The 14,168-nt window shown below is 43.5% G+C and overlaps 1 protein-coding gene across 1 annotated transcript in view; it reads left to right on the forward strand.

Moving 5' to 3' along the window:
* Positions 1 to 9,023: 9,023 nt before the first annotated feature.
* The window catches only part of LOC141105178 (uncharacterized), a 43,965-nt gene continuing 38,820 nt past the window's right edge, over positions 9,024 to 14,168 (forward strand). Inside the window, exons 1-9 of the mRNA XM_073595069.1 lie at positions 9,024 to 9,220; positions 10,238 to 10,357; positions 10,484 to 10,618; positions 10,750 to 10,828; positions 10,945 to 11,036; positions 11,134 to 11,355; positions 11,744 to 11,885; positions 12,779 to 13,138; positions 13,528 to 13,887. Of these exons, the coding sequence (XP_073451170.1) occupies positions 10,253 to 10,357; positions 10,484 to 10,618; positions 10,750 to 10,828; positions 10,945 to 11,036; positions 11,134 to 11,355; positions 11,744 to 11,885; positions 12,779 to 13,138; positions 13,528 to 13,887 (1,495 nt within the window). The 5' untranslated portion in view covers positions 9,024 to 9,220; positions 10,238 to 10,252. The remainder of the gene's footprint in view (positions 9,221 to 10,237; positions 10,358 to 10,483; positions 10,619 to 10,749; positions 10,829 to 10,944; positions 11,037 to 11,133; positions 11,356 to 11,743; positions 11,886 to 12,778; positions 13,139 to 13,527; positions 13,888 to 14,168) is intronic.

Genomic DNA, 14,168 nt, shown 5'->3' on the forward strand with positions numbered 1-14,168 from the left:
ACATTTGTTGGATTTCTTTTGTTTCCTATTATCCCTCTGGAACCAATACGGGGCATATTTGTAACCAGTTCTTCCCTCCCCGTCTCATATAAGTCATGTCCCATTGTGGCTCCCTGGAGTACCATGAAAAATGCCTTTTTTTCTCCTAGACATAATCCTTTTACCATATCCATATGCAAATTATCATTATCACCATCCCGGGGGAAAGGAACGGAGCTATGCATAGTTTCGGTCCACCCTGATAAATTTGATACCCAGGGGACTATGAACTCACAATCCGTACCACAAATCCTAGCTACATAATCTTTACATGCTTCCCCAGGGTTGGGAGGAGGAGGAGGAACTTCTTTACCATGTTTTTGACCCATATTGACAGTGGGGAATGACTGTCTTACCTTACAGTCATCTGACCCACGCAACAAATTATCTGATACTTTTAAGCGACAGAAAGAATAAGCAGAAAAGTTTTGGGTCGTGGCGGATTTACCTCATAGACTATTCCCCTTCCCAAAAGGAGAAACAGTACTGTTTAAATATTTTTGTCCTCCCAAAGGACTTTCTTAGGTCTGCCAAAGACCTTTTTCTTTATTAGTCTATGTAGGCATGGTTTGTCTCCTTTCTATACAATTTAAACAGGACTAAAGCTTTATCAGAGCGGCGGCAAGAAAATAATTTGTCAGATAAGACAAAGATTCACTTACCGTGGGCCGTAAGAGGCTAAAAGAAGCTGAGCTTTCTGTATAAACTGTACATACTGTATAAGCCGCAGAATACTAGCCCCTTATAATAACGTACACAGGTGGGCATACCCAGGAACCTAAATATATAAGCATACCTGGAAAAAGCAGTAACCCCATAAGCTTCAGATTATCAGAGGTAGGTGTCATGGTTATGCAGTATTGTTTGTCTGTCAGTTTACCTCTACATGTGTTCAGATTAAGAGGCCAGCCACTCTCACCTGGCTGCTTAAGTAATCTCTCTTCAAAGCATGGCTCCACCCCAGCCCCTATCAGGGAACTCTATATTAACCTGTGCACTGCAAGCCAGCTCTGCTGATCAATATTGTGCGATTTGGCTTCCGTGTGCTCATTGCTCTGTGTCCTACATCTGATCCTGTTTACCAATCTTGGCCTGTTCTTGACTATCCCTGCTTGCTTGTGACCCTGACCTTTTGGCGTGTTCTCTGTCTATCCTTGTCTGCTAGTCGCCCTGACCTTTGGCTTATCTCCTTACTATCCCTTGTTGTCCTGGGCTGCTGCTTCCTCTCTGTCCTCCTGTAGCCTACCGTGAGCATGAGCTGGGAAACCCTGGGGGCCATGACCTGGAGTCAGTTGCAGCCCAGTCCATCCTCACCATTAGAAGATCTGGTGAATACCTGCTGGCTCTTAGACTCCACGCCCTGGGGAATCTTATGCTTTAGCTCCCAGTGGGATCTGTGTTGGTGCTCCAGTGGCCCTGCCTTCCTGAACCAGCCAGAGTTTCATCCACAGCAGTCAGCCGTAGGGTCCACTACCTTAGCGGTGCACTCCTGACTCTAATGGTGTGCATCTGTCACCTGGACTCAGGTGACCTGACAGTTTGATCAGCCATGGACCCGGCTGATATGCCGCTTCCTGCAGATGATCCATTGCAGGGCATAGTCCACAGACTCGAGACCCAGGAATCGAATCAGCCTCAGGTGATGCGATTCCTCCAGGATCTGGCTTCCCGCTTCAAGCAGCTTCAGGCCTTCTTGGGAACCCTGAGTCAGCAACCTTAAGTACAACCAGCGGCTGCACCTATTCCGGTCACAGTCGCAGCCACACATTCACTACAACTGCCAGCTCCGTCCCGTTTCTCTGGGGACTCCAAGGCTGCTGGGGGTACCTCAGCCAATGCACTATTCATTTTAAACTCCAGTCCCAAAACTTCCTGTTCAATCGGGCGAAGGTAGCCTATATTATATCCCTCCTGTTCGGCGAGGCGTTAGCCTGGGCTGCCCCTCTGTGGGAACTGAATGATCCAGTGGTTTCTAGCCTGTCTGATTTCTTGAAACTTTTTCGGAATATCTTTGAGGAACTGGGTCGTGTCTCCTCAGCGGCCAGCACCCTTTTATGTCTCCAGTCAGGGGTCTGCTACTGTGGGTGACTCTTCATTTTCGTACTTTGACTGCTGAGCTGAGCTGGAATAATGAGGCCTTAGTTGCAACCTTTTTACATGGCCTCTCTGATAGAGTGAAGGATGAATTAGCAGGAAGAACCATCCCTGCTGATCTGGAAGGTGTCATCACCTTGTGTAACCAGATCGATATTCGCTTTCAGGAGAGGACCCTGAAAAAAAAGACGCCAGCACTCCCCGTTCTTTAGGAAGCCTGAGCTCCCTGTTCCCTCTCTTCGACCCGAGGAGCATCTCCTGCCAGCTGAGGAACCTATGCAGCTGCACCGGACCATGTTATCCCCCAATGAACGCGCTAGACGCAGAACTCTGGGCCTGTGCCTCTATTGTGGGGCCAAAGGTCATGTTCGTGACACTTGCTCTCTTCGTCCGGAAAAACGCTCGGGGCTAATACATCTGAAAGGTGGAGTATTGGACCCTGAAATATCACCTTCACCTTCTCGTCTTCTTCTTTCTGTGTTCCTTTATGTCGGTGCTTCCTCTCATTCGGTCTCGGCATATCTGGATCCCGGAGCCGCTGGCAATTTCATGGACTGGGGAACTGCATCCTCCATGAGACTTACCCTTTTGCCCCTCACAACCCCATTGGTGGTCTTGGTGATTGATGGCATTGTTCTCCCAGGGGCCCTATTCGCTTCCAGACCCTCCCTGTTAAGATGACGGTAGGTAGGGACACTCCACCAGGAGTTGGTATCCTTCCTTATCTTACCTAAGGCCTCATCTCCTATCGTTTTAGGTCTTCCTTGGTTACGGCTCCATTCTCCACACATTGACTGGACTGCTAGACGGATCCTAGCTTGGGGTTCCTCCTTTTCCTCATCCTGCCTACTCAAAGTTGCCCCAAAAGAGAAACTTCCTGTTGCCACCATCCCAGTATCTTCTGCTCTTCCCACTGCATATAGCGATTTCTGGGATGTGTCCTGCAATAGTCGGGCTGATGCACTCTCTAATTTATGTGGCACTCTGGATGAGGAGCCCACCTGTGAACCTGAGCCGATCATTCACTCAAGTTTGCATAACCATTTACCTTTGCCTGTCCCTAAACTTCCTTGGACGCAAAGCCAGGCTAACTCATCCACCAGTTACACAGTCGCTACGCCCTGCGATTGTGGTAGTCGCTGCACCTGGCAATGCTATTCAGTCAGCCTCTGCAACAGTTATGCGAGTCCAGTCTATGCCCAGTGAGCTTCCTGCTTTTTCTTATTCAGGACTTTCTATAACCTGGCCTCACCGTACTACTACTACTACTACTACTACTACTACTACTACTATGTCCATTCAAACCTGTCTAAGAGGCTCAATCCATCCTTTGGATAGACTGCCTCATTCGGCCCGGTGGGGTTTTCAACCTTTTTTTCAGGGCTCTCTGCACTCTGCTTGTGTTTCAGCTATCCAGCAGCTTGACTCCTGTGACACGTCACCTTCCAACCAACCTGGCCTCAGGGATCCACTGACCTCTGCCCAGTCTGATGGTCCTGTGCTGGATGTTCAGCTCATCTTCAAGGGTCTGGGGGACCCTGCTCAGACTCCTGATGGTCTTCTCATGCCCTTACCCATTCCTAAAAAGCCTTTCGTCCTCAATGAGTCCTCTCATCCTCTCCCTACCTTGGTTACGGTCTCTGAGGATAATCTAAAGTACGAGGTTAATCAAGTTCTGGATTTCCAGCTCTGTAAAGGCATTCTTCAGTACCTCGTACATTGGAAAGGGTTTGGTCCTGAGGAGAGGTCTTGGATCACTGCATCTGAGATCTTTACGCCTCGTCTGTTGAGGAGGTTTCATCTGAAGTTTCCCTTTAAGTCTGGGCCCAGGTGGGGGAGGGGGAGGCCTTGTAAGAGGGGGGTACTGTCATGGTTATGCAGTATTGTTTGTCAGCTTACCTCTCCATGTGTTCAGATTAAGAGGCCAGTCACTCTCACTTGGCTGCTTAAGTAATCTCTCCTCAAAGCATGGCTCCACCCCAGCCCCTATCAAGGAACTCTATATTATCCTGTGCACTGCAAGCCAGCTCTGCTGATCAATATTGTGCGATTTGGCATCCATGTGCTCATTGCTCTGTGTCCTACATCTGATACTGTTTACCGATCTTGGCTTGTTCTTGACTATCCCTGCTTGCTTGTGACCCTGACCTTTTGGCGTGTTCTCTGTCTATCCTTGTCTGCCAGTCACCCTGACCTTTGGCTTATCTCCTTACTATCCCTTGTTGTCCTGGGCTGCTGCTTCCTCTCTGTCCTCCTGTAGCCTACCGTGAGCATTAGCTGGGAGACCCTGGGGGCCGTGACCTGCAGTCAGTTGCAGCGCAGTCCATCCTCACCACTAGAGGCTCTGGTGAATACCTGCTGGCTCTTAGACTTCACGCCCGGGGGAATCTTATGCTCTAGCTCCCAATGGAATACATGTTGGTGCTCCAGTGGACCTGCCTTCCTCAACCACCCTGAGTTTCATCCGCAGCAGTCAGCTGTAGGGTCCACTACCTTAGCAGTGCACTCCTGACTCCAACAGTGTGCATCTATCACCTGGACTCAGGTGACCTGACAGTAGGGGATGGATAGGCCCCTCCCTAGACTTCTTTTTAGAGCTCTGATTTATCAAGTTGCTAGGACTCAAGTTGATGGCACTTATCAATAATAAGGGGGTATTCCCAATGACCACAAGCATAAGCAGCAGGCTTCCCACTGACCATCACACTAATCATGAGTTGTAGATATAGTTATTTTTAGCCGGGGTTCCCTGAGACCTAGATGGTTACTTCAAGGGTTCCCATTTGTTGAAAGGGTTGAGAAAGGCTGTTCCAGAAGACTGTTGACCAAAACTAAAGTGCATTGTCAAAAGGTGAGGGTTAACCAGTACTTTTTAATAGACATGTAAGTTTCTTTTGAAAAAAAATTTGGACGAAATTTTAATTATTCGGAGATTCGGATGTATCCGAATCTCTGAATCACATTAGTAACGAATTTCAATGAATCCAAAATAAATTCTAACAAAACAATCCATGTGTTTTATGTTGCAATAATATTTTTCCTTATTATAAAAATAATGCACTACATATGAAATGGAAACATAGTGCAATAAATACAGTAAGGTATAAAAGTGATATAAGATTTATGTTTCCTACTTATTGTGGTTGGGTTGAATGGAGGCAGATCCATCAGAATCTCTGAATCATAACATAACGAATGAATCCGAAATTAATTTTGTTCCATTCGTTATGTTATGATTCGGAGATTCTGATGGATCCACCTCCATCCAACTCAAACAGAGTCCATAAGTAATCTCCCGAAATAGCGAATTAACACGTTAAAACAAATATAGCCCATCTTACGAAATAATTTCCAAAATACAAAACGATTTGGAACAACGAATATACGAGGCGATTTCTTAAAACGAATCATTCTAACATACCGAATAGGACAAAACAAAATGATTAGCTTAACGAAGGAATCCAAAATGAAACAAAACAAATTTTTCGGTCATGCACATCTTTACTTTATAAAGGGATAGAATGATTGATTTATCTCTGGAATGTATTTATCTCTGGAAGTCAACCTTCTGATTTATTAGTCTTGAAATAAAGGACACATTGCATATGATGGCCCCCAATAGATGGGCAAGCATAGAGCGTATTTAGACACTCCCAGAACAGGAGGGGGCTATGACGTGCAAGCAGGAATGTGCCAGGGAATCGACTCTTCCTGGAGTGGTCAAATTTTCTAGCAAACTCAGAGGTGCTTTACAAGCAAATAAACAGCATTTTATGTAAAGAAAAGTAAGCAATTAACATACCTAATTTTCTGTGCTTTTACCTTAATTTTTTTTAAATGGTTACAGGATCTGGTGTTTTTTTTTTAACACTGTAGTGTTATCTTATAATATTCACATAATGAACAGAGATAGGACTCCCCGTTTAACCACTGCAGCCCTGGAAGGTTTTACCCCCTTATTACCAGTCCATTTTTTTGCGATACGGTACTGGGTTATTTTAACTGACAATTGCGCGGTCGTGCGATGCTGTACACAAATAAAATATTTGTCCTTTTTTTCCCCACAAATAGAGCTTTCTTTTGGTGGTATTTGATCACTTCTGTGGTTTTTATTTTTTTGCGCTATAAACAAAAAGGGACCGACAATTTTGAAATATATATATATATATATATATATATATATATATATATATATATATATTTTTTTTTTTTAACTTTCTGCTATAAAACATATCCAATTAAAAAATGTAAAAAATCTAATTTCATCATCAATTTATACCAGTATGTATTCTGCTACATATTTTTGGTAAAAATCCCAATAAGCGTATATTGATTGGTTAGCGCAAAAGTTATAGCGTCTACAAACTATGGGATATTTGTATATATTTTTTTTTATACTAGTAATGGCGGCAAACAGTGACTTATAGCAGGACTGCAATATTGTGGCGGACAAATTTAGACACTAACTGACACTTTTTGGGGACTAGTGACACTAATACTGGGATCAGTGCTAAACTATATGCACTGTCACTGTACTAATGACACTGGCAAAGAAGGGGTTAACATCTAGGGGCGATCAAAGGGTTAAATGTGTTCCCTGGGAGAGCTTACTAACTGTGGGGGAGGTGCTTTGACTGAGGGAAGGTAAAGATCAGTGTTCCTGCTTATTAGAAACACAGGATCAGTACATTCAGTACATTCCTCTCTGCCTATGTAAACAAGGTTCTGCCTGTCTCCCGAACGATCGGCAGGTCCCGGCGGACATCGCATCCACCGGACACGCTGGTTGGCTCCCGCTGTGTCCAATCACAGCAGGAGCAGGACGCCACCCCAGACCCGCAAGTGTCAGATCACGTGATCTGGCACAGAGCGGCCGCCCTGCCGCAGTATATGTGCGTGGGGCAGTGGCTAAGAGGTTAAAGATGGTTACAGGATCTGATGGTTTTGATGTATTGATAGGTTGGACTTGATGGACTTGTTTCTGTTTTCAACCTCACCTACTATGTAACTATGTAACTATGTAGTGTTATCTTATAATATTCACATACTGATAATAGACAGGACTTCCCGTTTTAATGACATTTTTCTCAAGGCGGAGATCTTTTCCAGTTATATGCTAGATGTTATCCTGGACTCTGAACTGTCCTTTCAGGCCCCACATCCAATCACTGTCTATAACTTGACGCCTCAACCTCGGCAACATCCCCAGAATACGCCCCTTCCTATCCAATGACGCCACAAAGCTTCTAATTCATTCTCTGGTCATCTCTCGCCTTGACTACTGCAACTCCCTCCTCATTGGCTTACCATTACATAGGCTATCTGCCCTTCAGTCCATTATGAATGCTGCTGCCAGACTCATCCACCTTACCAATCACTCAGTGTTTGCTACCCCTCTCTGCCAATCCCTCCACTGGCTGCCATTTACCCAACAAATTCAATTCAAAATACTGAAAACATATTACAAAGCCATCCACAACTCTGCCCCCAGCTACATCACTAACCTGGTCTCAAAACACCAACCTACTCATTCTCTTCATTCCTCCGAAGACCTCCTGCTCTCTAGTTCACCTCATCCCCTCCTCCCAACTCCCTACCCCAATCTGTCCGACAATTCCCCACTCTGTCCAATTTTAGACGATCCCTGAAAACCTTCCTCTTCAGAGAAGCCTATCCTACCCCCACCTAATAACTGTACTTTTATTTTCTCCATCAGCTCATTCCCCATATTTATTACCTTTTGTACCACTTGACCCTCCCTCCTAGATTGTAAGCTCTAACGAGCAGGGCCCCCTGATTCCTCTTGTACTGAATTGTATTGGAACTGTACTGTCTGCCCTCATGTTGTACAATGCTGCGCAAACTGTTGGCGCTATGTAAATCCTCTATAATATTAATATTGAGTGGAACAAAAAGACGATTCGTGGGGGAACGCAGGCACAGGAAGAGCATGATCGTACAGACACATGAAGTGATGCCGGTGTAACGACATATTCGGCGACCCATCGCAGTTTGCTATGGAAGAGACATTCCGTCGCCGCCTTCTTGCTGCACCCCTCACTCGTCCACAGTAAGGATACACTAATGCCCCGTACACACGGTCGGACTTTGTTCGGACATTCCGACAACAAAATCCTAGGATTTTTTCCGACGGATGTTGGCTCAAACTTGTCTTGCATACACGCGGTCACACAAAGTTGTCGGAAAATCCGATCGTTCTGAACGCGGTGACGTAAAACACGTACGTCTGGACTATAAACGGGGCAGTGGCCAATAGCTTTCATCTCTTTATTTATTCTGAGCATGCGTGGTACTTTGTCCGTCGGATTTGTGTACACACGATCGGAATTTCCGACAACGGATTTTGTTGTCGGAAAATTTTATATCCTGCTCTCAAACTTTGTGTGTCGGAAAATCCGATGGAAAATGTGTGATGGAGCCCACACACGGTCGGAATTTCCGACAACAAGGTCCTATCACACATTTTACGTCGGAAATTCCGACCGTGTGTACGGGGCATAAGAAGGGGGAAAGCGGACATGTTGTTACACCGACCGGAGTTTTGCATTTTACACTTATTTATAACAGTAAAGTGAGTTTCTATAGTGAAATACAGTACTTAGAACTCCGTCTGACTGCTTAGATGTTGAATTTTAAAAGCAGCGAACTTCTGTCAGATTTGCAAACCTGTGAGATGAGCAGGGTTGCCGCTGCTTTTAAAATTCAAGATCTAAGTAGTCAGGCGGAGTTGTAAGTTCTGTATTTCACTATATAAACTGACTTTACTGTTATAAAAACGTGCAAAATGCAAAACTCCGGTGGGTGTAACAACATGTCCGCTTTCCCCCTTCTTAGTGTATCCTTACTGTGGACTAGTGTGGGGTGTAGCAAGATGGCGGCCACGGGACGTCACTTCCGTAGCAAACTGCGATGGGTCGCCGAATATGTCGTTACACCACAAAAGAGGGAGGAGGTGAAGTCAGGCGCAGACAGGAAGGGATGTAGGGTACTAAAAAGGAAGTTCTGGGTGAGAGGTGAGTCGGGAGGAAGCAGAGAGGTGACATTGCTGGAACTGGCAGCAGAGGAGGTAATAAGATATTTTATATATACACCCAGTACCCCCCCCCCCCCCCGCCCCCCTTCATGTCCGTCCGATTCCTCCATAGTCACTGTGACGTCTTTTATCTCCAACAGAATCAGATACACAAACATATACATCCATCATATTATGATCTGTACATAGGGTTGCCACCTCATCCCTTTAAAACCGAACGCATATTAATTACACAGGTTCTGTGGCCAATTAAGGTGGTAATTAACTCAGTTGGTGCCTTATCTGAATTCAATTAGCCTCAGAACCTGTGGGATTATTATGTGTTCGGGTTTAAAAGGATGAGGTAGCAACCCTATTTGTACACAAATGAAACCTAGAGAACCATATACAGTGTAGTCATCTATACAGAGGTATGATATCTCCATAATCAAGAACTAAACAATAATAAAAAAAAAAAACAATATATTTTTTAAATATATAAAGTATTATAACAAAAATTTGAAAGACATCTGAAGACACATGCACACACACTACAGAAAGAAGAACCATTTACTCCTTATTGTGAAATATTTATATATACCCTGTTTCCCCAAAAATAAGACCTAGTGTGATTGTCGGTGATGGCTGCAATATAAGCCCTACCCCCCAAATAAGCCCTAGTTAAAGTCCTTGTAGGTCTTATTTTCAGGGTAGGGCTTATTTTCGGGGAAACAGGGTAGGGCTTATATTGCAGTCATCACCGACAATCACGCTAGGTCTTATTTTCGGGGAAACAGGGTATAGATGGTATGGGCACACAGACACTAGAGAAAGAAGACTCATTGTAGGGTCATCATTGAGGTTTATCTCCAAAGCGATGAGCTGTGAAGGTTTTTAATCTGTTGCAATTTTGGGTATCTTAGTATTTTTTTAGATGCTGAATATATTTGGTATTTATCAAAATTACACTTTTCTTATCCTCCCCCACTTTTGGACGGAGGGTTTAAAATGAATCTCTGCTTGTCTATGAGTTATAATGACCAGCGAGGCCGCTCTATTATCTATCCATAGAGGTCAGAGTCCTGAATGGATCACACGATCACATCAATGAGGATGGAGGAGAACCTAAGTCGCATGGCTGAGAAGATATTGAACCTGACCCTGGAGATCATCTACCTGCTGACCGGAGAGGTGAGGAGGATTCTGGGAGGTCACATGACATCACTCTTATCTCTATTAATAAAACACAGACCTGACCGGAGAGGTGAGGAGGATTCTGGGAGCTCACATGACATTACTGTTGCTCTTTCAATGCAGAGTTTTCCTCCAATGAAGTCTGATGACCATCTAACCATCACAGTGCCTTCACCTCATTCCCTGAAACCCAAGGGAAACAATGAGAAGAAGATTCTAGAAATCACCAACAAGATCATTGATCTGCTGACAGGAGAGGTGAGCGGTGCCGGGAATTCTGGGACATTATCCAGTAACAGACAAGGGATGTGTCTGGATGGTGACTGTATCATTGTGTGTGTCAGGTTCCTATAAGGTATCAGGATGTCACTGTCTTTGTCTCCATGTAGGAGTGGGAGTATTTAAAAGGACACAAGGTTCTCTACAAGGACGTCATGATGGAGGATCAGCCGCCCCTCACATCACCGGGTAAGAAGAGACTTTATTGTAAAGGAGAGAGCAGTACGGAGGGTCCACCTAGATCCCCCATCATCTGATAAACACATAGAAACAATGTATTCAGTCAGTGTGTGTGTTTCCTACAGATGGATCCAGTAATGGGAACCGACCAAAGAGATGTCCCCGTCCTCTGTATTCTCGGGATTCCACACAGGAAGATCACACCCTCTTACATAAGGTTAGGTAGAAAAATAATAAATAATAGCTGATACTTACACTTTGACCTATTCATTATTTATATTATTAGAGCTAATCTAATTTTTTTTAATAATCAGAGTATAAACCAGGGTGATTGTAGTAATGCTGTTAAAAAAGAGATAAAAGAGGAGGATGATGAGGTTGGTGTGATGGAGAAGTTATTAGAAGGACGCAAAGACCCCTTCAAGAACATCATGATGGAGCCATTCAGTGACACAAACCCACCAGAGAGATTTCCTCGTCCTCTGTATTCCCGGAATTCCACACAGGAAGATCACACCATCCCTCACCATCATCAGGTAGGTGGACTCGGTGTATAGAACACAGAGGTGATTCTGAACTTAGTGAGATGACATTCTTCTATGTAATCGCTTGTCTTAAGGTTTATTTTTACATCTGAAGTGCAGTATTTGCTCTCCTCTATATCCCCATTTGCGGTTCCGTCTTGAAGCATTCACCATTTATTGTTCTTTTTTTTACATCATGGGTGCTCTTCCTCCAACGGTTGGGCGTGTGTTGAATGACATGGCTCTGTTCTTTGCTTCCTTGTGTCTAGGCTGAGGTTATGATGCGCCCCCAGGTGATGAGTCTGTGGCCCACCGGGCTCACAGGAAATGGGTAGGTGTTCAATTCTGATACAGGCAAGGCAGTACTTACACCGCTTTTTTCTATTATTTTGGGGTTTAGGGTGAAGAACGGATTAGTATAAAAGTTGAGGTTAAAGAGGAAGAAGTGGAGATGGATGTGGGGGGTGATCAACCATCCACAGAGGAGGTTGGGATGAATATGAAAAGTGAACAGGAGGACTTTTCTCCACCTATCAATACAGGTAAGTAACAGACACTATGGAAGACACAGGTCACAGTCTCATTTTACTTCTGAGTATAAGGATTGTATTTTTTTCTGATTAGTGCTGGGATGCTTGAGGTAATTTTTAGCAAATTAACTCTAATCAAATGCTCTAGATAAATATGTTTGGTCCATTGTGATTAAAGAATAGAATTTTTGTACTCACCATAAAATCCTTTTCTTGGAGTCTATCTATACTATCATGTCATACCTAAAATAGAAATGGAGATCAGCAAAAAAAAAACAGTTGGCCAGCACAATATTGTGTAATGTTTCCTCAAAAAGTAGGCCTTTTTTTGCCATCACCTCAGCCAGAAGTGTAGTCAACCTAGCAGCGCTCTCTTGTCAATCAACCTTTCCTGTTCTTCACAAGGACATAACATCATGTTAGGAGGAGACATTGTATACCATATGAAAAGTCCATCTCTATTCCTCAATATAACGTCATGTTCCCAACAAATGAGGGGGAGATACTGTACACCATATGAAAGGTCCATCTTCATTCCTCAATATAATGTCATGTTCCCAACAAAGGAGGTGGAGATACTGTACACCATATGAAAGGTCCATCTCCATTCCTCAATATAACGTCATGTTCCCAACAAATGAGGAGGAGATACTGTACACCATATGAAAGGTCCATCTCCATTCCTCAATATAATGTCATGTTCCCAACAAATGAGGAGGAGATACTGTACACCATATGAAAGATCCATCTCCATTCCTCAATATAACGTCATGTTTATACAAATCGATGTGGCAAAAGATCCACCTCCGTTAATCTCCGTAGCAAACATTGATGCACAAAATAATTTTACCTAACTCTTTTTACTGACCTTTTTATATTTAATTTTAAAAATTGTTTCCTAACAGATGGATGTGATGTCAGCAATTCCAAGGAGAGACATCTTCTATTATCTGCTGATTGTAACTCAGAAGATAATGTCATCACACAGGATCCTCAAGGAGGAAATCCAAATACACAAAATAGACATCACAGACCTTCCTGTCCGGAGACATCAATGAATCCCTCTGATCAATCGCATATTGTGAGTGCAGATGTCCATTTAAGATCTCGCACTGCAGATAAATCAACAGATCCATCTAATCCCAAGAAAACTTCTTTACCACTTGAAGGAGTTCACAGATATGAGAAACTATTCTCATGTTTAGAGTGCGGGAAATGTTTCTCTAAGAAAGAGAACCTAGACGAACACAAGAGAATTCACACAGGTGAGCATCCGTATTCATGTTCAGAGTGCAGGAAATCATCTCCATTCCTCAATATAATGTCATGTTCCCAACAAATGAGGAGGAGATACTGTACACCATATGAAAGGTCCATCTCCATTCCTCAATATAATGTAATGTTTATACAAATCGATGTGGCAAAAGATCCATCTCCGTTAATCTCCGTAGCAGTCATTGATGCACAAAATAATTTTACCTATTGTGTCATAGTTGCTTTGAATCCCTTAACTGGTTTGTTTTCATATTTTTATGTTACAATTGTACCCAGTTCCGTGCCAGTACTCTGTGAAACTGTTGACTTCTAGACCAAAACACGTGACTCTTTTTACTGACCTTTTTATATTGATTTTTAAAAAAATGTTTCCTAACAGATGGATGTGATGTCAGGAATTCCTCGGAGAGACATCTTCTATTATCTGCTGATTGTAACTCAGAAGATAATGTCATCACACAGGATCCTCCAGGAGGAAATCCAAATACACAAAATAGACATCAAAGACATTCCTGTCCGGAGACATCAATGGATCCCTCTGATCAATCCCATATTGTGAGTGCAGATGTCCATTTAAGATCTCATACTGCAGATAAATCAACAGATCCATCTAATCCCAAGGAAACTTCTTTACCACTTGAAGGAATTCACAGATACGAGAAACTATTCTCATGTTCAGAGTGTGGGAAATGTTTCTCCAAGAAAGGGAACCTAGACGAACACAAGAGAATTCACACAGGTGAGCATCCGTATTCATGTTCAGAGTGCAGGAAATCATCTCCATTCCTCAATATAACGTCATATTCCTAACAAATGAGGAGAAGATACTGTACACCATATGAAAGGTCCATCTCCATTCCTCAATATAATGTCATGTTCAAAACAAATGAGGAGGAGATACTGTACACCATATGAAAGGTCCATCTCCACTCCTCAATATAATGTCATCTTCCCAACAAATGAGGTGGACTTACTGTACACCATATGAAAGGTCCATCTCCATTCCTCAATATAACGTCA

This window comes from Aquarana catesbeiana, linkage group LG08 (genome assembly GCF_042186555.1).
Source record: "Aquarana catesbeiana isolate 2022-GZ linkage group LG08, ASM4218655v1, whole genome shotgun sequence".
Classification (NCBI taxonomy): domain Eukaryota; kingdom Metazoa; phylum Chordata; class Amphibia; order Anura; family Ranidae; genus Aquarana; species Aquarana catesbeiana.